Source organism: Rhamphochromis longiceps, linkage group LG7 (genome assembly GCF_057381845.1).
Source record: "Rhamphochromis longiceps isolate RC_006_pf linkage group LG7, R_longiceps_female_GT1.1, whole genome shotgun sequence".
In the NCBI taxonomy this organism is placed as follows: Eukaryota; Metazoa; Chordata; class Actinopteri; order Cichliformes; family Cichlidae; genus Rhamphochromis; species Rhamphochromis longiceps.
The window spans coordinates 8,988,549-9,014,933 of record NC_140563.1 but is presented as its reverse complement, the minus strand read 5'-3'; the positions used below and the strand labels follow the sequence as shown (position 1 = coordinate 9,014,933).

At 41.0% G+C, this 26,385-nt stretch overlaps 1 protein-coding gene across 1 annotated transcript in view; it reads right to left on the bottom strand.

Annotated features, from left to right (window-relative positions):
- wwox (WW domain containing oxidoreductase) overlaps positions 1-23,110 on the bottom strand; it is a 141,678-nt gene extending 118,568 nt beyond the window's left edge. The window contains 5 exon segments of the mRNA XM_085411985.1: positions 10,550-10,656; positions 19,218-19,387; positions 19,489-19,546; positions 19,822-19,886; positions 22,889-23,110. Of these exon segments, the coding sequence (XP_085268111.1) occupies positions 10,550-10,656; positions 19,218-19,387; positions 19,489-19,546; positions 19,822-19,886; positions 22,889-22,995 (507 nt within the window). The 5' untranslated portion in view covers positions 22,996-23,110.
- Positions 23,111-26,385: the final 3,275 nt, after the last annotated feature.

Below are 26,385 nucleotides of genomic sequence, written 5' to 3'. Positions count from 1 at the left end.
AATGCGAAGACCACTACAGGTGCACAGAACTCCTTCAGTAAAAAAAATAAAATAAAATAAAATAAAGTCCACTTGGCAAAATTAGGTAAAACTAGCAAAGTGCACACATCTATACATGTTGTAGCTCCCCAGAAAAAAAAGAAAATATATATGAGCAGTATTTTTGCTTGATATGTTCATCTTTAATCGGCATCCTCCCCGAAGAGGTTGATGTGGGGATACCAGTGTACCAGTGTGAACTTGCATCTGCAAGATAGAGGATTTGAAAATGATTAATTATGATATACTGGTTACTCTGGGAGCAGAAGAGAGTGCTCCAGCCCTGCTCACTGACCTGGGAAATGGGCTGCAATTTCCTTAATCATTTAGGAAGATAAAAGAGGAGGAAAAACTGGTAGGGGTCTGAAAGGTGAGTGAGAAGGGACTTTTGAGACCCTTCTAAAAGAAGGGAAAATAAAGGAATGATGAAGTGAGGGGAGAAGTGAGGAACACTGACTAAAAGAGCAGCATCCTAAGGCGCTGGAGGGTCTGCGACGGACCAGGTCAGCATTTCACAAGTGTCAGTTCATGTTGGCCCAAAGAGAGAAGCCGGGCTATAGCGTGGCATGTCATGGTGGCCAGCGGGGCACAGGGCCTGTCAGACTGACACAGGAGGTTATGCACTGAGCAAATGGACACACGGAGGCACGCACACAAATTTCCAAACCGGTGTGATTCAGGTTAAAGGTAGAGTGGGGGTGACGGCAAAGGGTTTGAAAACCCTGCATGTATCCCAACACACAGAGTCATGCAGGGAAGATTTCTAGAACAAACGTGGGACTCGTGTAGAACTTTGCCACCTCATACTGCCGTATGTAGGCCATGACGCATAAACATGTGGCATTATCTTATAAATCATAAGCCACCAGCAGGAAGAAGCCAGTGTGCCTCGGTAAGATGGTGCATCGGGAAGTCATGGGAACACAGCATTATGTACTCACATCAAGGTTGGACTGCCTTCTTCCTGTCTGCCTTTTAAAACATTTTCCATTTCCACTTTGTTAAAAAAACAAAAAATTCAGTTACTCCACCTGAAATAGCTGGTGCTTGGAAAGGAACATTCTGTGCCATTGATTCGGATCTTAATTTATCCTACAGCAGCCCGCAAAAAAAAAAGGCATATATACATATATATCTATAGATCTTAAGGACTGATAACAATGGCAAAGATAGCACTCCATGGTAGAGGGTAGAGGGGTACGAGTGCATTCTCTGCCTGATTTTCATATTCAGTGAAGGACTGTCTGTGTTTTAGGCTGTCTGCCTGTCTGTATAAATGACCGCTGCTTATCAGCTCTCTGCCTGTCTTGCTCTTCCTCTCTGGCCTGTGTTAATGTTGCTGTTTGACATTGCAAGCAGCAGGCTTTTTTTTCTCCCAGCAGCCTCAGTGGACACTAGGCTTTAGCCTAATTGGTTCCAGAGCAGACCCTGACAGAACCTCTCCTCAGCGGCACACAGCCATATTAACACCCCACCACCCCAACCCCTCCCATCCTGACGCGCACACACAACAAAAACAAGCACAGCAATCAGTGACTAACTCGCTAATTAACGCCCTTACAAAGCATCTCATTAGCATGTTTTGTAGAGAGGGGCAATGGGGGAAATGAGCATTTTAGATTTAAAAAAAAAAGGAAAGAAGTTACAAAAAAGGACCTAGGCGCACGTGTGTGTATGTTATATTCTACTCAGGGGCCGAGGGCCTTGGTTGGCCCACCAAGCAGTGGTCTACATCTCAGGGGAGTCCATTACAGCTCTCTGAGGGAGACGCTGGAATCAAAGATAAGCATAAATTTAAAGGCAATCAGGAAAAATACATCTCTGGTATGCAGACAACACTTTGGTTGTTAACCAGCAACTTAACCTGCTTTACACTGTGAGGGGAATAGGAGATGGGTAGGTAAAAGGCTATTGAAAAGAATGCATATAGTTAAAGCGTCAGGCAAAGGCCAAGAGCTGCAGTGCTTAAAAATCTGAACGAGGCTCCCTGGAGAAACTTAGATGACAATACTAGGAAATTAATGTGGATGTGCCAAAAATTGCAGTTCCACCAACGGCCTCTTGGGGCTGAATCTCAAAAGAAAATAAATTCCCAGTGATTAAATCTCAAATTTTACACCTGAAGAAACATATTTAAACCCTGGCACTATATATATATATATATATATATATATATATATATATATATATATATATATATATATGTGTGTGTGTGTGTGTGTGTGTGTGTGTGTGTGTGTGTGTGTGTGTGTGTGTGTGTTTGAAGCCATTTTCCTCCATAGTGATAACATTATAGTTTTTTTTTGTTGGGTTTGTTGTTTATTCAGTTTATGATTTTATATTCTATTCCAGACATCCAGGCATTATTAGGAGAGATTCTGCTTGGAAAGACAAGTATGGACGGTTATCTTAGCCTTCAGTTATAGTAAAAGACACTCTAAGTAGGTGGATGTTTAGCAATGTTCCCTCTAAGCTGTGCACGTGCGCAATTGCGCACTGCTGGCACGGTCTCTGCGCACACAAAATCTGCATTGCGCACAAAAAAAAAAAAAAACCTGAATTGAAATTAAAATTAATACTTTAACAATTCTGTATTGCAGTGTTAGCCAGTAATTAGCCATTGTCCAGCCAATAATGCGATTCACATTCGCAACTAATCAACGTCTTGACAGGCTACGACAGCGTCCTTATGTGCCGACACCGGTGTTTTAGCTAGCAAAGCGGCGTAGCTGATGTGGAGTGAAGCCACGTTAATGACAACGTGTACAACCATTGGAGATGTGAGCAGGACAGACGGAACAACTGACGGAAAAAGTGTGGACTTTATACCAGTTTGGATTTTGTGTTGATAGGCCACGTAAAACCAGAGTTATGATAAAAAAAATATGCAATGTTTGGTTTTCTTCCTGAATACTATCGTTGTTTATGTTTACTGCGGGAAGAAATGGTAGAAACGGCGTTTTATAAGGAAAACACTTGAAAGCGCTCTCCACCTGCAAGCAAAAACGAAACCAAAAACCCCACCCTTTCCTATTGATCGAAAAAAGTACCATGTCGACCAATCAAACAATGATATGGCAACGTGGCATCTAGTTGTTAAGAAACGGGGGAAAGTTTTAGGAGTGACGGCGGTGTTTTGAGATGTGAGAGATTTGAGACGTTTAGCGCAAATCTTGTGAAGTGAGTGTGTAGTGTAGTCAAAAGTTTTTTTGTGTGTGTCAGAACAATGAGGCGACTGCTGAATGTTACAGGTTTTACAGGAGTGATACATCTCCTGTTGTCAAGCCTGCAGGTATCAGGCTTGTGTTGTTCTCCTTTATCTCATAGTGGACAGAAATTATTTTTTCGAGTGGCACAAATAATTTGTGTGGCATCAAATTTAATGCAGAACAGCTGATTGTTCTGTAAATAGTTTGAAATGTTTGTTGAAAAGCGCATTGGCTGCATTTAAAAAAAACTTTGCAGCTACAAGACCACATACTCATACTCATACTACAAGTCAGAGCATGCATATATATATATATATATATATATATATATATATATATGTATATATATATATATTAGGGGTGCAACGATACTCGTATCGATATTGAACCGTTCGATACAGTGCTTTCGGTTCAGTACGCATATGTATCGAACAATACAAAATTTTTAATTTATTTTATCAACTTTCCTTCTGACGATGCTGTCTGTGTTGAGCGCTCAGTGAATCTGCGTTCGACTACTCCGCCTAGGCTCGACAGTGCAGCCTAGGTGGAGTAGTCGAACGCAGATTCACTGAGCGCTCAACACAGACAGCATCGTCAGAAGGAAGAGCGCAGGGCAAGCTAGCGAGACAGAAGTTAAGCTCTCCTTACAACATGGACCTCCCCCACCCTCATTCAGATCTGGCGTTTGGAATTATTTTGGTTTTCATGTGACGTATGACCCTGAAGGTAAGCGAGTCATGCACTAAAGTAAAACAGTATGTTGGATGTGCCATGCAATGCTCAATTACATGGGTGGGAACTAGTGTGTTAGCGCAGTTAGCTCGTTAACGTGTTGGCCGTCTAGCCCCATGCACGGGGCGATCGGCGGTAGCTCGTTAACGGAGATTTGCCGTGCTGTGGCGTTAAGGTCATTTCAACGAGATTAACCTGAAAGCACTAGTGGGAACACAACGAATATGACTGCACATTTACGCCGACATCATCCTAGTGCAAAGACAAGTGGAAGCAGAAAAAAAACAAGCAAGCATGCTACTAACTTTAGCCGAGTCATTTAGACAGCTGTTTAATATGCTGCTGAGAATATAGCCCAGAAGAAGCGGATAGTATAGCTTTTATTTTGGAAAGAGACATTTCTCTGTAATAAACTCTCTTTTCCAAAGATGAGTGATTCCTCAATCAGATACAGGGCTTGCAATATCGCTAGCCCGACGTCCCGGGGCTAGCGATCTTTTCAGTCGGGCTACCAAAATCTATCTCTGCCCTGCCCGTCGGGCTATTGTAGGAAGGAAAAATATATGTCAATGCTTTTGCATTCTTTCAGAAATGTAGCTGGGTAATTATGTCATTGGCATCGGTGAGCCACTGTCAATATGTGATATATTGAAATCGCGTTTGAATTTGCGCTTGTTTTTTTGCTTTCACTTTGCAATGACAGCACTGATCTGTGAGTGATGATAATTTGTGCACCAATTCCTCTGACATCGTCTTATTAATTGGTAGCTTACTATGCAAACATGACAAGTGAAATCTCCCGCAGCTTAAACATGTGAGAGGTTGATCGCGCAGAGAATCGCTGAGCTTATGTGAGTGCGTGTGTAAAAGCAGCAGGACATATATTTGACTACGATGACCTTCACAGACAGATATATATTTTAGTTCTGCTGAGCCAAATAAGACAGGTCAGGGTGAAGAAGTGACAGCCAAAGAAAAGCTTACCACAAAACGGAGAAGTTATGACAAATCAGACTATAAGGCAAAAAGAAAGTGCAGCTTTATGGTTTCATGGACAAAAGAATTTCTGTGGCTGCAATATGACGAGCTATATAACCAGGGCTGCACATAAGTGGTCCGCAGGTGCGCATTCGCTGTCAAAATAAAAAACACGCACAAGGGTTAGGGTTAAATTTAAAAACTGTACTTTTGAGTTAAAACATATATTTATAATTTTAATAAATGACAAATTAAAAAGGCATGAACATTTTTTTGTATCGAAAAAATATCGAACCGTGACACCAAAGTATCGAACCGAACCGTGAATTTTGTGTATCGTTGCACCCCTAATATATATATATATATATATATATATATATATATATATATATATATATATATATATAAAGTTAAAAAGTTCAAGTTATTTTTACTTCCAATAGTGTTAACACAGGAGGAACAATGCGGTTTTCGTCCTGGTCGCGGAACACTGGACCAGCTCTTTATCCTCTCAAAGATACTTGAGGGTGCATGGGAGTTTGCCCAACCAGTCTACATGTGTTTTGTGGACTTGGAGAAGGCATTCGACCGTGTCCCTCGGGGTGTCCTGTGGGAGGTGTTGCGGGAGTATGGGGTGTCTGGCCCATTACTACGGGCCATTCGATCCCTATACAACCGTTGCAAGAGCTTGGTTCGCATTGCCGGCAATAAGTCGGACTCGTTCCCGGTGGGTGATGGGCTCCGCCAGGGCTGCCCTTTGTCTCCGGTTCTGTTCATAATTTTTATGGACAGGATTTCTAGGCGCAGCCAAGTGGCGGAGGGCTTTCGCTTTGGTGGCCTCAGAATCTCATCTCTGATTTTTGCAGATGATGTGGTTCTGTTGGCTTCATCGGATGAGGGCCTCCAGCTCGCACTGGAACGGTTCGCAGCCGAGTGTGAAGCAGCGGGAATGAGAATCAGCACCTCCAAATCTGAGGCCATGGTTCTCAGCCGGAAAAGGGTGGAGTGCCCACTCCGGGTCGGGGATGAGTTCCTGCCCCAAGTGGAGGAGTTCAAGTATCTCGGGGTCTTGTTCGCGAGTGATGGGAGAAGGGAGCCGGAGATCGACAGACGGATTGGGGCTGCAGCTGCAGTAATGCAGACGCTGCACCGGTCCGTCGTGGTGAAGAGGGAGCTGAGTGTAAAAGCGAAGCTCTCAATTTACCGGTCGATCTACGTCCCTACCCTCACCTATGGCCACGAGCTGTGGGTAGTGACCGAAAGAACGAGATCGCGGATACAAGCGGCAGAAATGAGCTTCCTCCGAAGGGTGGCTGGCCTCTCCCTTAGAGATAGGGTGAGAAGTTTGGCCATCCGGGAGGGGCTCAGAGTAGAGCAGCTGCTGCTCCACATCGAAAGGAGCCAGCTGAGGTGGTTCGGGCATCTGACAAGGATGCCCCCTGGGCGCCTCCTGGGTGAGGTGTTCCAGGCATGTCCCACCGGGAGGAGGCCCCGGGGCAGACCCAGGACACGCTGGAGAGATTATATCTCTCGGCTGGCCTGGGAACGCCTTGGTATTCCCCCGGATAAGCTGGAGGAGGTGGCTGGGGAGAGGGAGGTCTGGGCCTCTTTGCTTAGGCTGCTGCCCCCGCGACCCAGCCTCGGATAAAGCGGATGAAGATGGATGGATGGATAGTGTTAACATACTACACAAGTCAATGACTAGATTTTTTTACATTTTCATTGTACGTGGGCTAAAGCAGTTAATTAAAAGTAGTCTAACATAAACATAAATGTAAATGCTGTAATTTGATTATTTTAATAAACCATGTAACTTGGATGGATTAGATGGTGGCGTGACCACAGTGCACACGTCTGATGTCGCTCACAGTGGTCCAAGGGATCGCTCAGGGAGTTTGTGTGTTCGCTCAGACACATTAAAAATTAGAGGGACGATTGATGTTTAGTCTATTCTGTAAATATATTCTTTTTAAACTTGTTTTTAATCAGACTTACCATCCTATTTAATATTACTGTCAATTACGTATGCTCACTATAGCAACAATGTCAAATCCAGTTTTAAAAGCAGCAACAACAACAACAAGATTCCAGACTCAAAGCTCCAAAAGAGTAGTTTGAATGGGTGGGTGGCATCATAGTGTCTACATGCACTAGTGTGCATGACTCAAACGATTTTGGCACCACAAATATAACTGTTGATGCATATCTTTATTATCATGCTTAACTCTTGTGCATTTTCTCCTTCTGCCTTCCCATGTCCTTCTGTTCTACCTCCAGCTCCCATCTGCTGCTTATTCCCTTGGTTTTACTGTGGCTTCATCACAGTAAAGACAGCCCCCTTTGAACCCTATAAAGGCAACCAGCATCAGGCTTATTGTAAAACACAATCATAAGGTAAATGTTTATCCCCTCTCTGCCACTCTAAACTCCCCTAATGAGCCTGCTGGAGGGGTTTCACCTCACAGCTCAAATAGAGGCAGAGAAAACAGCACATTCAACTCGGATTAGGACTGCATAGGAGACGCCGCTAAAGTCTAATCGGGAAAACAGTAACGAGCAATAACAAAGTTTTTAAAAAAAAAAGAAACGAAAGAAAGAAAACTAATAAAAAGAAAGTAGGAAAAAAACAAGCAATATAATCACTAAAGTGCCAAACAAGCTCTACAACATAAAGCATTAATGACTGAAGAGTTAAATATGAAGCAGAAGTTCAGGAGCCACTCTTGGGAGAATACATTATGATTGGCTGGGAAGGATGAGCCCTCCGACCCTGCTCTTCCTGCCTGTTCTGACCTGCCACATTATCCATCAGCGACCCCACTATTATACCTACTGTCGGTACACGGCGCCACGCTGAACCACACCACCCTGCGCTGCGAGCGAGCCATCACTCTCACCCCTGAATAGCAACGCGAGCCCACACGCAGAGAAAGAGAAAGTACAGCGTAATAGTAAGCAGGTAGTTAGAGGTCAGAGGTGCTGCGCAATCGGGACAGCAGTTCCACTCCTGGCAGCCAGAGCGGAACTCTGAGAGGGACCTGGAAGTAGATATGATGACCTTTTGTACAGAGGACCCCAAAATATACCCTCTTATCAAAATGACCTTAACATAGGAGCATGGGAAGGTAAGCACAGCCCATCCATCATCTTAAAGATTAATCCTCCTCTCTATTCTTCTCCTGAATCTATTAATAATGTCGCCAGAGGGGGGAATTTGCAGCAAAGATTTATTCTGATATTGTGACTTTTATTCATTAGCCTATAACAAGGGGGATTCCTTGAAAAGGAAATATAGAGTGGGCTTAGGGAATGCTAATTCTCCATTCCAGCTCTATTTGAACTATACCAACCCCTATTAACTCAGTCATTAATTTTGCTGACAATCTGCATATGCTACATGCCAATGTACAACCAAAAAAGAAGGAAGATTAGCATTTATGGCACATAGGTCACAGCTGTTTATTCTTTAAAAGCAATCCTGGGCAGCGTCCATTTGTTAATTTACTAACATGGATAACTCTGTGGCAGGTGTGAAGCTTTAAAAAAAAATCAATTTGACAACAAAATCTGGTGCTTGGATCAGAGCTTTTCCTCACTCATTTAGTCAAAGTACTGGATTTCACAGAGTGGAGCAGCACTGACAGCCCCAGGGGCATACTTCAATTAGAGACTTTGGTGAGTTTAAACACTGCAGATCTACTCCCGCTCAAAGGCATTTGTCTCCCTCCCCCTCGCTTTTCCTCTCTCTCCCTCGTTTCCTCCTTCTCTCTTCATATCTACGCTGAGCACCCACTCTCCGTCTTCTTCAAGTCCTGCTCTCTGTAATCAACTCAGTGCTAATGGCTTATTCTTTCTGCTCCAGCACCCACATTTCACTTGTTTATTTTCCCACACTCGTAAATCTGGGGACATGTCACAAGCGCAGCGATATTAGAGCAATAATCTCAGGTAATTATCAGATGCCCTCTCACTTTTTCTCCCTCTCCCTCTCTCCATTTAACACTCTCTCTACTGCTTTAAAGAGAGACTCATTCAGAAGTTTATTTGACTGCTCCTGTGAAATGTGGAAGCGGGGTTTGAAGCTTTAAAGCAGCGGTCCCCAACCTTTTTTGCGCCACGGACCGGTTTATGCCCGACATTATTTTCACGGACCGGCCTTTAAGGTGTCGCGGATAAATACAACAAAATAAAACTATTACCGGTACCGAAAAAAAGAAGATTTATTCATAACACGTGAAAAAACCCAGGAAAACCGAGTTAACGATAAAAACGATAACAAAATAACGCTGAAAACCGATAAAAACCCTGAAAACCATACATTTCACACCTGAGCCTCAACTCTCGCGGCCCGGTACCAAACGACTCACGGACCGGTACCGGTCCGAGGCCCGGGGGTTGGGGACCGCTGCTTTAAAGCACACTCTTATAAAATAAAAGGCCTCTATTTGTAGCAGAGCCCTAAACAGGTAGGTTATGCAGTAATCTAAATTATAAATGTTATGCTTGTCCCGTATTTGTTTGAGCTTTATAATCTAAAACATCCAGTTAACACAAACACTCTTTAAACTATTATGTCACAAAAACAGTACATTCCACAAACCACAGCAAAAAGTAACCCATGGTTCAAGACCGGGAGGCGGCTCATATCCGCGGGATACGTGGGGCTGTGTCAGGAAGGACATCAGAGGTAAAAATTTGTGCCAAATCAAACATGCAGGTCCAGCCACTGAGGCAATCTCTTAAGAATAAGGGAAGAGCCAAAATAAGTTTTATAGTCAACGAAAAATTTCAATGTTTTATTTTCTTTAAATATGTTTCAGTGTTATTATTGTATGAACTCCACAGAAAATGACAACATGTATTATTGAACATCATCCTGCTGCTCCCTGCCACACATTGTGCAAAATTGTACATTTATTAAGTTATTTATATTTTACTATATCTTAGTACTTTAAAAAAAAATAATTTTAGTATTTGTTCTAGTTATTTCTACTGTTTTATCTACTGTTTAGTCATATTCTGCATATACCGAGACCCAAAAAAATTGCTTTGCTTATATCACATCAAATGTTTTATAAAAATTAAGCTCAGTCTGAAAATGTAGTGTCGGTGTAACAACAATAGGTTTTTTGGTTTGGGACCATTTTTTTTCCACGGACAAGCCCTTTTTGGTGTGCTTCGGACTGTTTTGATCCCCATCCCGGGAAGCCTGAAATATCAAGTGTACATGGCCAAGATACTGAAGCTGAAGTTGTATCCATTGCGGAGGGAGTGCAACTGCGATTTGTGTGTGAATGGGTGAGAATTTGGTTTAAATTTGGTAAAAAGGTGCTTTAAGTGATTGGTAAGGCCAGAAAAGCACTACAGAAATCCCAGTCCATGTATGCTCACTAATACACGAGTGTGGCTCACTGATGTTTAACAGCTTATTCTGTCTAAACCTCAATAAGGAAGTTACTATAAGTCGGTTTATTGTTGGCGTCTTTTTATAGGATTTGTTTTTGTTTGAGAAAGATGTTGTAACTTAACCACACTTTCCAGCTTTTAGAGCTCCAAGAAAACAGGGGATTACTTAGACTGTCACTTACCCACTCTCCCTGAATGAGGCTCACCGCCTTGTTGGCACGGGTCAGGTTTCGACAAGCCAGGATCACATGGGCGCCATGAAGAGCAAAAGACCTGGCTGTCTCAAAGCCTGAGATGGGAGACAGACGGACAGGAAGACAGGGAGATATAGACATGAGAAAAAGTCTACAGGCAAGCAATGCCTCAAAGATGAAGGGTTTTTTTTTCTAAAGATAACTTCAGATCCCCATCAATTTTTTCATATAATTTATTTCATTGAGTAACCCAGTCTAGTGGAGTTAATCATTTCTCTCTGAAGTGATGAAACTGATTGAATTATTGTGGTTCGCGACTTCTTCCTCTCGTCTTAGATAAAGTTTTGGATCTGACCGCCAACTCTCAATGAGGTATCGCCGCTCGCATAGAGTCAGAAAAACGGAGGCTGTTGTTAATTACGTTAAAAATTACGGCAGTAATTATGAAAACACGGGTCGTAACTGAACTAAATGAGCAATCGAACAGACATGACATTCACACTGAACCTTGGCGTGATATTTCAGGCACATCAAAGGGCCTCTGATAAGGACATTTCTCCCATGAAACGAGGTCCGCCGATATGCGCAGAATTTATCAGTCCAAGACTACTTCATGGCTCCATCCAAATCATGTAGTCACGATAAAACTGACAAAAACTGAAGATAGAGGGAGAGAAGTTCATTTCTAAATTACAAGTCTAAATGGGTCATTTCATCCCGTAGGTTGAATTAATTTATGAGATTAACTTTCTTTCCTTCACCGTATTTTTATTTCCTTTGACATTTACTACCCTTCATGTGTCACAGAAAAGTTCAAGAGCACAGAGTCATGTCATATTTTTAATCCTACTTCTATATACAAACCTGTGTGTATGTATATACATATATACACACACACACACAAGCACTTATCCACATGCAGTATGAGAGTCCTGACTGACAAAGTGAAAGGCTCAATAACTGATTGTGGCAAGAGGGTCTGAGTGGCAGAGCAGTAGGCAGAGTGTATCGGGTGGTGGATTAATATGGACTGTAATTAGATTATATGTCTTAATCTGATTTTCATTAAGAGCAAAACTGGGAGGCCTAATTGTGAGGAGAGCATTAAGGACTAATATCTATTAAAACTCGAAATTGGAGTGGGATTGGAAGCCCTTTCTGACAAGTGAAGCATGGAATGAAATTATATGACACCTTATTAGGTGTAATGGAGGGGACTGTGACTGTGAGCGGAGATCATTTCACTCACAGGAAATGGAAATGAAAATAAAAACAGCATGACAGAAAAAACAAGCAGAGTGACTGGTGGGGTAAAAATAGGCTTTGAATCCAAATGAGCGGCGGCGGGCTTTAGAAAATAAATGTTAGCGTAACTTCTGAGTGTCACGCAAAGTGTCTGCGTTTTCACTTCGGCATAATCTGAACAGTGCTTTTAAAATTGATAAAAATCATACGGATGTGTGCGAAATGATTTTTATATTTTTTTTCCCCACAAACGCAGCTTCATTTAAAGGCATTTTTTCCGGTCTTTATAAATTGGACAAGACTACTGGCTTCTGGTAAACAACAACACCTCACACCGACTGGTTGTGTGTACAAAGCATGAAAGTGAAATTAATCGACACCAGTGTTTTCCATAATGGGGAACAAATTAGAATATGGCAGCGACAACAGCAGCAGCGCCGATGCCATGTATTTGCAATGACAAATAACAAGGGCTTGACATTAATTGTGAAATAACGAGTGTGGCGTTGCTGTAACAGAGACTCCCCGCCCTCTTGCCCGTGTTACCGGTGGAGAGGGCCGCGACGAAATTAGTTCCTGGTCAGGTGTACAACAAAGGGAGCCTGTTTCAGCATTGTATGCTGATGGTGGAACATGACAAGAGGTCAGACAGGGGTTTCTTTTGCGCTGGTGGATCGACAAACGCCATAAGCTGTTTTACAGCGCGCGGCAGGCCCGCTTGGATGTGATGCTCACCCAGATTTTTCTGTCTAAACAGATGTAGTAGCTGCAGAGGTTTACAGAGAAGAGTCTGTAGATGGGGGGGGGGGGGAAGTTTCTTTGAATATGTTTATGTTCAATCTCAAGCTTTATAAAGTAGCAAGAATGCACTACATGGCTCAGCTATTGTTGAAAATGTGTTTTACTGTAATGTATAAAATGCATAAAAATGTGTAAAATGTCCATTAAGCTGTGAATGCTCTTCATGGTACATTAGGATCCTGGCCCTACTGATATCCCCCAATAATGAGTGTGATTTAGTGATTTCACGCTTTGTTTGTCCTCCCTGGCCCACTGCCCCTCTCTGGATCCCCTTCGTACACAGGTGTATTGGCTCAATGTAATGAGATCATTACCAGCCTCGTCAGTAAACGTGTTTATTTGGCAAACGGAGCCGCCTGCTCCTTCCCTCTCTTGATCTGCATCCAAAGAGGCATTTAACTAAAATAAGCTCTGCAGTACAATTGGGCAAACAGAAGTCGGTTCAGATCATTACAAGACCTGTGGGTAAACATGTCGGGTTCCCACAATCCCCTTTTCCAGAGCTGCTCGAAAGACCATGAGAGAGAAAAAACATGATTATGAACAGAGTACATATCGCCCAAACTCATCATTGAGTTACAAGGTGTTTTTAACTGAAATTGCATTTGGGCTATTTATGAGGCAATTAATAAACATAATAAGTATGGTTTTTATTATTATGTTTATTGCTGTTTATTTCTGTCTTCTGTTTGATTTATTTTAGTTGGTAAAGCGTTTAGAAATTTGTAGATTTTGTAACAACTTGCCACAATCACCTTCATGTGACTCGACACTGCACTGTTACACGGCTTTATCCCACGTGCCCATCTCATCCCAGTTACTATAGATATTATATAACACATGCAGTATGTTTCTAAAAACAATAAGTTAATAAGCGCCATCTATTTCACTTTTCAACATAACTGTGATATACATAAACAGATATTCATATTCTATATTTCACACATTTTATTCTATTTTTCACAGTGAGGTGAATTCCTTAGTTAAAAAAAAGAAAAAGTAGTATTTGATAAACAACAGAAAAATTATTTGACTGTCAACTAATTATTTGAGCTCTAGTCCAAATATTAGTCCAAAACAAATCTTTAACCTCCTAGAACCTGGCGTCCACATACGTGGACATCACATTTTGGGTTATTTAGACCAAAATACTCAATTTTGCTCTACAAGGGCCTGATATCCACTTACGAGGACATTATACTGCTTTTGTTCTATCAAAATTGTAAATGAATATCCTCATATGTGGCTCTCATTTTTCTCAGACACAAAAATTAGGTAAAAAGAAAAAAAAAAATCTGGTAATTCTTTGTTTTTACATTCATCGGGTCCCAATCAGCCCAAATATCAAAGAGAAATTAAAAATGCATGCCGTGAAACAGTTCGGGTCTTAGGAGGTTAATATATGCATGTGTATCTAAGAAAGCAAAGAGTGGCCGGATTTGAGAGACATCTTCAAACTCCTGACCATCTCTGATGTGATGAGTGCACCTGTTCCTGCGGTTACCGTGTATTTCTTGCCCAAGAAGTGAAGAAGGGGACAACTCCCCCGCTCTTTCTGACTTTTAAGATCCCCTCTAATTCCCCTCCATTAGTCCAAGAGGAGGGAGATGTCACCCCAAAAGTGGAATGTATGGTTAGTAATTACAGCCCAAGGTTGAGCTGTTCCAGGTGAGAGCACTGGAGTGGTTCTATTACCCCTCCCTATCCCCTCCTGGCTCCCCCACCACCCCCACTACCACCTCACCAGCCATGCAGCCCTATCTAGCACCCGCCTACCCACCCACCCAGCCACCAACCCCCCTTTTCTTTCTCTGACCCTCTGTGTCAACCTCCAACTCCCAACACAATCTTTCATCATGGCCTCACAACACACTGGACACCCCTGGTCCTCCAGCAGTCAGCCTCACAGAGCGAGGAAGGAGGACAGTACAGCTGATAAACACATAGCGCACCAAATCACAAACGTGTACAATGATAAACACAAACCCCAGAGGCCTGCTCATGCACACATAGCTGCTGAGCATTAGGGCTATTTTCATCACTGTCATCAAAATCCCCCCCGCATTCCCCCGTCATGTAACTTTCATCCCCCTCATCATGTGCAGACTGTAAACTCGATAGGTCTATAAACTACTTGACTACACACAATAACCCAATGCCCCTTCATTTTATTTTACCTACAGCCTTTAAGCACATATATGTATTCCATCCTCTCTTTCTCTAACCACTTCAGTTCCATTATATTAGAGCTGTAATCATTATTGAACCCTGCTAGCCTCCAGCATTATACTCTCTGCACGTTACACCAGTTTGGGTCTGCATAGCAAATTTCATCTAAGGTTAATAAAGTTGAATAATTTGACTAACCAACCGGAACTGCTTCTTATTACGTAGCCAATAAACACATTCATCAGTGAGAACATGAAATGCCCAATGAAAAAAAATAAAAATAAAACTTCCCTTTGATTTCCTCGGCGGTTCAGTTCACAAGTTGATACGGAGAAGGCAGCGCAGGACACTGGCCGGCCATTCACCCGGTGGACACACACACACACACAATGAAGACTTAATATAAACACAGATGCACTCTGGATGTCATCTAAACCACACGTAGTCACTGAGAGATGCTCAGAGACAAAAAAACACACACACACACACACAGACGCCACACACCATCCTCACCAGGAACATCTTTTTATCCATCTAATTCCTCCCACTATGAATAATGCATTTCCCTCCTTACTGAGGCTTGGGTTTAACGCATCGCTGCACGGGTCTTTAAGGAGGTCCTTATTCATAAACAGTAGTGCAGTAAATACCAGAGCTTTGCAACCAATTTAATGGCAGTTATGCTTAACAAATCTGCCTCAATCTAATGATCAGCCACAAAGCTAGACTATGGGTTTAATCTGCACACAGAGGCTCCCGCAGCTCTGCGACTCACTGAATATGCTTAGGGATCTCTCCATCCAGAGAGAGGAGAGCACCAGCCTGACACTTAATCCTCACAACACAACACTGGGATCAACACAACTATGGAATATTGTTAGTCTTTCATGAATAAGAATAACATTGAAAGTCCTAAAACACTGCAGAGACAATGCATAGAGAGACTAAAACATTACGAAGCGCTCCTTTTTTAAATCCATGCTATTCCCCGTCTGGACATCCTAAGTCTTTTCTGCTTCTTATTCCTACATTGACCCTGCGCCTTAACAAGAAGACCACGCGGAATTTAGTGCATGCATTTAGACTGAGTAAAGCTTTGCAACTGTATGCACTGCTCAACAGCAAGACTCTCCACAGAAGGTGCAAAAAGTTCAGATATGAAACACGTCAACACTGAAAAGCAGAATAAATAAAAACTTAATTTCAAACTCATAATTTCACTTACTGAATAAAAAATTATAATCTGTGAGAACTTTTTGAAAAATAAAGAGATCTGCATAAGTAAAAACCACACTTGAATAAGTGTTTTCTTTCTTTTGTGCACCACACATGCTGAGCTGGACTAATTAAAAAAAAAGCAGGACCATTTGAGTTGAGTAAGACAGGAGGCGGATATGTTATTTCTGACCACTATTAAACATATGTCAACAAGTCACCTGAGAGACTGATGACCCTCCCCAGGTATTTGGACACATAAATGTCCATAAAAACAGTTCCCAAAGGAGCTGTCACTGGGTAAATAAGACCACGTGTCCTGAGAGGGAAAATAGAAATACATTTTTGTGCAATGTTGTGCAGTTTTATATTTAAAAAGCAAGTATCCTCATTCTGAACCCAGTGGGGGCTAGAGACATCAGGACAATGGCCCTTTAAGGACAACTGTTCCATGGACCCCTGGCCAGTAAATAACCTGAGAGTTAGTTGATAGGGGCGAATTAGAGCCAGAGCAGTACTGTGTAATGGGGATGGATAGGAGGCTCAGGCTTGGGTCAAAGCCGCTTAGGAATCAATGCAGAGGTACAGGTGTACAACCACAGGTCTATACGAGTAAGAAAACCTTTAAAAAGAAGGAGGAGGGAGGGAGACGGAGACGAGCGGAGGGGGGGGAAACAAACTACAATCATTCATTTCCATTATCACAATTAAAAATTGCCATTCGGGTTGGTACTGGTTTTTAATTTACAAAAGAAAGCAGAGAGAGGAAGACTAATGTTGTAAAGCGAGCGCAGTGATCACACTGGCAAGACAAACTGCATCACTGTCTCGCCTCCCAGCACTATTGCAGTGGAGCTTGAAGACTGGTCACAAAAACAGGAGGCGGTAATATTTCATGCATAAATAATGTTATATATGTGGTTTTCATGTTTATGTGCATTTGAAACTAAATTAAAATATTTTAATGTAAATTTTTGGAATTAATTAATATCCTACCATTACTAATAAAAATGTCACATTTCCTGTGGAGGAATTAAGCACTACAGGAATTGGAAATAGCCTTGACACTTGGATTAAAACACTACTGATGCCATTAAAATGCTAAGTGGGTCCAACCAATTGGCATAACCACATTTCACTAAAGGAATGTCAAAGGAGTACATGAGAAGTAGCAATTACTATTAGAATACTGTTAATTATAGCTGCTGCATATTTAATATGAGCAAAACAAAGGTTATGTTAATATGGGTTCTAATAAGTGTTCATGCACTATATAGTGTCAGTGTATTACCACTACTTGATGCAGTCTTTTGTGAAAAACTGCATTTTTTCCAGCATTTTTTTTTATTAAATATATCACAACAAATGTTGAATGAGGATTATCTTTTTCATTATATAGTGTTTTTTTTTAATTAAGGAAAAAATAAGTACATGTAAAACAGCTAATATGATAACATTTTTTAATATCAATAGCATGCACATCACAGACCTCCTGTGCCCTCTTGTGGAGAAAGCTATTAGTAATTTTCTCCATTCATCCTATACAATTATCGCTCAGGCCAAATATCGGATGTATTTTAGAACTAATCCTCTATCCGTGTCTAGTGAAAGCAATACATTTGGAATGAGAGGCTTATGCACTTTTAACCTCTGATGCCTACAGTCGTTCTGCAGCCATACATCTTCACGTTTTCTTTATTTTGATAATTATCCTTTAGTATCTGACTCACACTACACTTTGTTCTGGTAATCATAGGCATTCCCATTTTAATGTTGGCGTTTTTCAGTTCATTACACTTGTTCTGGGTACAGATTTTCTGCATTTCACATGTTCATGTGCATTTTCCTTTGACAGATTTCATAGTAAAATTATTACTTTTTTAACTATATGTAGAAGTAATCCTAACCCAAAACATTTAAAAATAATAATTTCTTGCTAATAATGTTTTGATGGATGTCAGTTATATTTTTAATTGATGTTTGTTGTGAGTCTTTTAATTCAGAGACAAAGAAAAAGAAAAATAGGTTGAACAGATCTTGGTTTAGTGACGGTCACAGGTTTAATGGAAATACAGTCATCAGAGGTCATTTGATACAAGCCAATTATTATTATTATTATTATTATTAAGTGCTGAAACTGCCTATTGATCAGCTAACGAGTGTCTATTGTGTGTGGCAAGAATCTGAACCTCTTGAGACCTGAGCTATTTTTAATTTCCCCTAAATTTGGGGCATTAGCTGGACCCAGTAAGTATAAAAACTAAGCATCATCTTTGAACAGAAACTCTTTTAATTAAGAAAAAAACTGTATGCCCTCATACGGGTGCAATGGGTTTATATTACAGAGAAACACAATAAAGTCACCATTGTTTAAAAAAACGTATAAAACACTTTTTAAGTATAAAGTGCAGTGTCCACATGAGGACGCACAGTCCCAGGAAACTAAACAATAAATCATTTTCATTTGTGTTACTTTTTAAAAACTGTTCTCTTAATGTGTGTAAAGATAAAAGACAGAAGAACATCAGGGTCAGGCAGGCATTTAAGTTCACAAGCTTCTTCCCTCAGTGAAGGTCCCCAGGCTGCTGTAAATCTATGTAATACAGTGCTGCCTTGCTACATCTCATATCACACACATACACAGATACACAGAGTCACACACTCCCACACACAGTGCAATTACATTGCAGGGACTTTCGTTGGGACAAAGAATTTGAATATAAAGACAATTAACGATTTTATGTTTATTTGATTTTCCTCATGCTGTCATTATCTATCTCGAACAAAGAAGCGAGTCTGAACAAATGGCCAGGACTTGTGCTAATTTAAACTAAAGGAAAGAGGAAATAAATTTGTTTCCAGACCATTATATAGTGAGCCATGCATTTGCTGGGTACAAATGGACACCATTCATTACAGTTAACAATGACATCCAATTCAGCCCTGCTAATGAACTTCAATACAGTCATGTTCGGTATTAAGGAGTGATTTGTTGAGTCTAAGTGTATCATTTTGGAGGCTAATGTTGATGAATGCCCCGTTGTGAAGAGATGGGGACATGCAAGGAGTAGAGACAGTCTTGGCAAGCACCCTTCTGTTATAGCATAATACCATATCACCACCTAGTGGTGTCATCACAGAAACACACATTACTGCAGATTGATGGTTCCAACTTTTCAGAACGTTTGTCAGACAAAAGAAAAAGATAAATAAACATTAAGCTCACCAATGCCCACATTGCCTCCGGTAATGAGGACAACCTTGTCAGAGAGGTCACGACCCTGCAGGATCTCGAGAGCAGCAGTGTTTCCATCGTACCGCTTCGGCTTCACCACCACATCCTCTACTGTAAATGCATGACGTGGATCAAAATATGTGCTCCGCTTGTTAATGTGACTGAAAATGACAGAGGAAAGCAGGAATGAAAGCAGCAACGTAGTTTTATTGCAGTCAAACATTTCCACAAATATTAGGGGTTTGATCATAAGTCTTCTTACTCAATGTAAATTATCTGTCCTTTTTCATCAGTTTCCTGCTCCCAACCATATGGTAAGTCTGTAGAAAAAGACAGAGATTTATTATTCTTTAATAGAAAAAGTTTGTAAAAAAAAAAAAAAAAAAAGTGTATATACATTTCAAGCCAAAACTGAATTCTATGTCCTGTTTCATTAATTTTTTAACTGACTGCTTAGCTACTGGCCACTGCATAAAAGTTGTGTGGTTGACAATACTCCAAATAACCAAGTCTAAGTTAGAGAAATATCAAATAATCTCAGCTTTGCATACATGTGAACAATTCTCCAGGGAAAACACAAGTGAGTAAAGCAAACCTCCAGCACAACGTTTCTTCTTTCCTGTCTTGGGGTGTTCCCACTGTGTCTTCATCTCATCATGACTGTTGGCACAAACAGAGATTAAGAGTGAATGAAAAAAAATAATTTTCTTTACAATATACAGCTGTGGTCAATAGTGTATTTACACTCATCATGGGCATGAATGTCATGGAAATTTAGGGATTTTAATTATTTCTTTGAACTATTTTTTTTCCAGGGTGGACTAATTATACAGTATGCATCTTTAATGCCTTTTTATATACAGGATGTATATCCTTTGCCAAAGTCTGGAAATAGACCCAAACTGTTACCCTCAATGAGATAAAATTTGTTAGAATAATCAGGACCAACCCAGGAACCACCAAGTCAAGTCAAGTCATCTTTATTTATATATCACATTTAAAAGACATCAAGTGTCGGCCAAAGTGCTGAACAGAGGGATAATATAATAAAAAGAATTAAAATAGATAAGATGAAAATATTATAGAAACCTTGTGAGACATCCATATATGTTTGTAAAAAATATGTGTACATGCAAATATGCACATACATATACAAAAATGTACACATTCACACACAAGCACACATACGTGAACATAAAATACATGTATACGTGTATACACATGCAAACACAAAGACTAAAGCATGCCATGTACTGGAACCTGCTGGTACACCAGCATCACTGTCCACAGTGAAGTGAGTTTTACATCACCGTGGCCCAAGAGGGTGCCAACCAAGAAAGAAGCCACTGCTCCAGAATCGATAAGCCAATTGCCTTCTGGATAAAAGAGACAAAGATTGAGCGTTTTGATCACAATGACCAGAGGTATATTTTGAGCAGTAAATGTGGTGCTTTTAAACCTGAGAGCACTGTACCAGCTGTCACGCATGGTAGTGGTAGTATCATGTTCTGGGGCAGTTTTTTTTGCCAATGGTGCTGGTACAGAGGTTGGATAAACTCATCAGGAAGGTTCTGCGATGTCCCCTGGACCCAGTGCAGGTGGTGGGAGACAGAAGGAGTCTGGCCAAAATAACATCTCTGATGGTCAGCGTCTCCCACCCCATGCATGTAAATGTTGCTGAACTGCAGAGCTCCTTCAGTGACAGACTGCTGCATAGGGCTGTCGATATAACGATATATATCGGATTATGATATAAAAACATCTATGTTTCATTTTACGCTATCGTTTGTTTCGTGGTGTCGCAAAATACACTGTTTACATATTTTTTCATCGTTTTGATGGTCACTGTAGTGGCTATATTAATTTCTTAAAGTTCTCTCTTTCTCTTATATTTTATATAACCACACTTCAGACGGACAAGCGCCTGCTTTTATGCGTTGTCGTTAGCAACAACCACGGTAACAGCATCGCGCGTCCGCTTGTTTATGTTCCACATAAACCTTTCACAATAAAGCTCAAGATCCTGTTGAGACTTTTCAAAATAACCTGAATCACGTGAAAGAGCAGATTGTTTACGGATGAGAATTAAAAAAGAGCCGCCAGGTGCTAAAAAATAAACCTTAGAATAAAACGTTAGAACAGGCTTTTCCCCGCAGCACGCCGTGTAATAAATACTCACAAAGAAAACGGCGGCCGTTACAACTTATGTCTAAAAATGTATAGTTTCATGCATTGGTTAAAACACTCGACTCCAGCTACATGACGCGCAGCTGGAAACACTTCCCGCAAGACGAGCTGCCCGAGATTCACAGAATTTACAGAAAATGTTACATTTGTGTGATTTATATCGTTATTTTTTTTATAGAATTCTTATATCGGGATATGAGATTTTGGTCATATCGCACAGCCCTACTGCTGCATCCTAGATGCATGAAGGAGCATTTCTGCAGGTCCTCCCTCCCTACAGCTGTCAGATTGTACAATCAAAACTGCTCCCAACAAACATAGAAGTTTACATCAGCGCTGTAACTTGCACTATTTTATCAACCGATTCACACTACAACCTGGGTTTGCCTCTCATCTGTAATTAAATTAATTACATTAATTTAATTTTAACAACTGTACAGTACTCTGTTTTTGGTCAACTATTGTCCTTGATGTAAATATGTAAAAAAAAAATGTGTAGGGCCTATATGTGTTTTTCTTGCTGCTGTTACAACAAAATTTCCCCTTTTGGGACAATTAAAGGATTGTTCTATTCTATTTTACACTCCACAAAGTGGACTGAATAATGAAGAAATACTAAATCCAAATTTTTCAACTTCATGTCAAACCAGCCATTGCTCCCAAACACATCAAAACGTGTTTTTTTAAGAGATAAACCAGGCTAACACTAAGGCTCTAGAATGACATTCCCAAAGCCTGACCACTAATCTACTTAAAATTTGTAGACTATGTTTAAAAGCCAGGTCTGTGCAAGGAAGCTAACCAATTTAAATGAACTCTACCAATTCTGCCAAGAAGAGTGGTCAAGTATCCAGACAGGATCTTGTTGACAGCTACCAAAAGTATGTCATTGAGCTGTTACTTGCTAAGTTTTATATATTGAACATATTTGAACCAGGAAGTAGATTTTTGACCTTGTGTGGATTTGAGAAAATCCTAAATAAATTCAAACAGTTCAAAGAAATCAGCAAAAGCCCCACATTGACTCCATGACTCCTTATGTCCAAGATGAGTGGAGATTCTGGTCGATATTGTCATGATAGCATCACAGCATCAGACAGTTGCTATAGATTTTTCAGCTGCACATCCAAAATGTACATTTCTAATGCATTATCCCATTACTGAGGAGGGTTGTGATTTTATATTTCAGCGTAAGTTTACAGCATGGCAGCTAGTGGATAGTGACACTACAGCAGGATAATTCGAGATGACAAACTCACAGACTTATCAAAGACTAACAACAATTAGCACAAACCCTACAGTGAAATAAGGACGGCACACTTTATAACACAGACTTTACAGTGTAGCTAGCAGGCTGTGTTAGCCAGGTGCTAATAGAAATGGCATGGCCCTGATGTCAGTAAGTGTTAGGACTTATACTTATACTCATACACAGACATGCTTGCTGATAGCGTTAATGGTGAGATCTCACTTACTTTGCATAGTAGACCCAACCATCTTTAGTAGACCTCTCCTCCCATCCAGGTGGTAACTCATCCTCACTATCTGTATCGTCCATACCGGCGTACTTCAGAGCTGCCATAGCTTCCAGTGAATGACGAAAATCAGAGAGAAATATCTGCTCTGGAGAATGAATGCAGATGTCAGAGAGCGCAGAAACACGGACACGGCGATCTTCCAGCACTTCCGCAACAACACGATGACGACTGCCGAACTGCATTTTGGGACATTGAGGCGGTAGACCATATGCTGAAGGATCCGGCTTTTTGTGATTCAAATGTTTCCGAAAAAAAGATGGCAGCCAGAAGCCAGAACTAAGTCGAAATTTCGAGTTACTGACTCAAGTTTAATATCGTTGGGGTTTGTTTTTTTCATAAGCTTAAAGGCTTTATGTTAGAGAACACTGGCTGGGTTTTCTCTCAGCCTTTGATCTGGGTATATAAATTTTAAAGCTAGTAGGAGAATAATGTTGGGAGATGTTGGAAGTGGGCAGATAGAGCTGCTGATTTATGTAATCAGATAACTCAGGCCCACTGAGTTATCTACACAGCTAAAGTTTTCTGATTTTTTTTTAATCTCCTCCAAATCCTTTTATTCTACACTAATTAATCACCTTTCCTGTCATAACTACGCTTCTGTACACTTTTCAGACATCTATCAACCAAAGAGGTCACCATGCAGTTGGGCATGTTTTACCAGTTTTACCTTTCCTGTCTATTGTAATAGAAAAGTAGCCTACAGACTATCCAAGAGGGCCAGAGGAAATCTGAACAGATGACAGCCCTAAACCTATTGGGGACAAAGGTAGCATTAAACCACCTCATTAACTAGTCAACACAGTGGAATGACACGTAACAACTAACAAAAGCGAATTAGTTAGAGCTATTCCGCCTCTAAATGTTCACATGTTTAAATAAAAACAATAAATGAGATATAAACAGGTTTCAGATATAGTTAAATTAAAAGAAATTAGTTGTGTTCTGTGTTTTTTTTCCATGCCCTGAAATTCGACAACTGCCAATGTGACCTAACCAGTACAGCTGTTCCCATCAGCTCAGTAGCTCTTTTGTATGCAAAATCTGTGGACGTCTCTTGCTTCTCTTATTCCTGCCACTTGACCTGCCTGTTGTGTCTGTTAACCAGTTTGTGCACTTGTTACATGTGTCTTGTCCATCTGCAGAGTCTGTGTTTTCCATAGAATGGCTGCGAAATTTCTGTGGAATAGCGCACTGTTGAACTGATAATAAAAATGTAAAACAGCACAATAATCACAGTGATGTACTGAACTGTGGGATGACGTAATCTAATTTCATAAAGGATGATCCAGTACATCTTATACAAAAGGAGATAAAGAAAAGGAAACACTAAAACACTTGATCCCTAAAGGATTTAGCGGGACTGTGCCTCAAAGTCTGTGGATATGGAGATAGGGATTAGGCCATATAGACTCAGAACAAGGTGTTTAATTCCTGTTTCAAGTTTCAATATGTTTTGGTCAAGCTCTGGTGCCACTCCAACAACAGCACCAAGAGCAACAATTAGGATTTATAAGGAGCTATTGGCAGGGAAAGAGAGATTTTGTATGCTCATTGCATGAAACGCTGCAGTTTGGAAGGAGGCCTGTGTTGCCCTAGCCCAGACTGCACCACCCAAAGAATGTCTTGAAAACAGTTCCAGGCAGCCTGCCTCTAACAAAGATTCAGGTCAGAAAATGTGGTTGTTCTCAAATCAAATCAAATCAAATCACTTTTATTGTCACATCACATGTGCAGGCACACTTCTCTGATAATATCTAGATGAAACTTCCCAGGACCATTTTAAGAGACCATCACCCATCTTTCAGTGTTTCCCATTTAAAACATAGATCATGTAGTGCACTGTTCCCTGTTTCCAAATCCTTCCACCTGATTGTTTCATAATTTGCCTTCACTGTCCAATGTCGGATGTGCACTGCCACAGCCACTACTCAGTGGAAGGGGTAGTGACCATGGCCAACTTATCTTAGTTGCCAGCCAGTCATTGCCATCTTCAGCATCATTCACTAATGTGTTTCCCCCTGCGTGGCAGCTCTATATTCAAAATCGTTTGTCCGATAAATCCACACAGCCACACTCCTATCTGTATACTCTCTGCTCCACTCAGCCACTTGGTTATTCACTCCCCATTGCTTTCCGCCTTCCACCTCCCAGAGAACTTGATAGGTTTGTAGCTTAAACTTATTCGCTGGAACGTTGAAGACAATTTAATTACACAGCAAAAGCGAGACACGAGTAGGCAAAGTTCTTTATGTTTCTCGTGCACGGGAGAGAACTGGACAAACGCCGTCCCTTCACTTGACCCCAGTTGCTCTCGTCCGCTCCCCCGTAACACTGCTCTTTTATTGAGGTTACATAAATATAAATAGGATCTTTAACATATGACGTCTTCATACACACAAAGAGTACCTTTGCCTGTGCGTTGTGTAAGTATGTGTGTGTGTGTGTGTGGGGGGGGGTGTCAGTGTGTGACCCCATAAACGACTTCCCTGAACCTGCTGGTCTGGAAGTCCAGCAGTTCATCTAAACAAAAGGCACTTAGACATAGACAGATATACGTGTGTTTGCTATACCATATATCAGTAAGAGCAGATATAACCTCTCTCCTGACCTTAAGTTGTGTGTGCATGCCAGAGTGCTCTGGGAGGCACACAGAGTTTCCACAGACTACTAAGGATCAAACCTCTACCAACATGACATTGATTATTAAACTCTAAGCATATATGAGTAGATATTTCTAAGCATAAATGACAATCCACTATACAAACCTGACAGAACTCCTACTCCCTCTCGCACCTACTCCATTACATTCTCCTCCTTAAAATAAAAATAAAAATAAAAAATTTAATGAAACCTTTCTCTTGAACAGATTTTGTGCTCTCCATTCAAACCATTGAAACTATTAAAAGTTATTTAGTCTTCTTTCGATTGCTTCATTTGAAGGTCACCACAGCATATTGTCTGCCTCCATCTAACCCTAGCCTTGGCATCCTCCTCTTTCACTCTCCTCTATCTGTTAACCTCTTGCATGTCCTCCTTCACTAGATTCGTGAATCTTTGTGGTTTTCTGGTTTTCCTCCTGCCTTGCCTACTCCAACATAGCCCCCATCCCTCCTCTGTGCATCCCAAACCACGTCAGCCTTGATTCTCTAGCTTTGTCTCCAAACTGCTCCACCTGAGCTGTCCCTCTGATGTACTCATTTCTAATTATGTCCATTCTAGTCAGTGAAGACCTTAACATCTTAAGCTCTGTCACCTCCAGCTCAGGCTTGTATCTTTTTGTCAGTGCCACTGTCTCCTAACCATACACCATGGTAGGTCTCACTACCATCTTGTAAACTGTCCCTTTCAGTCTTACTACGATTTTCTGTCACAAATCACTCCTGACACTCATCTTCACTGACGTCATCGTGCTTGCTGCCTTATGCTCACCATGC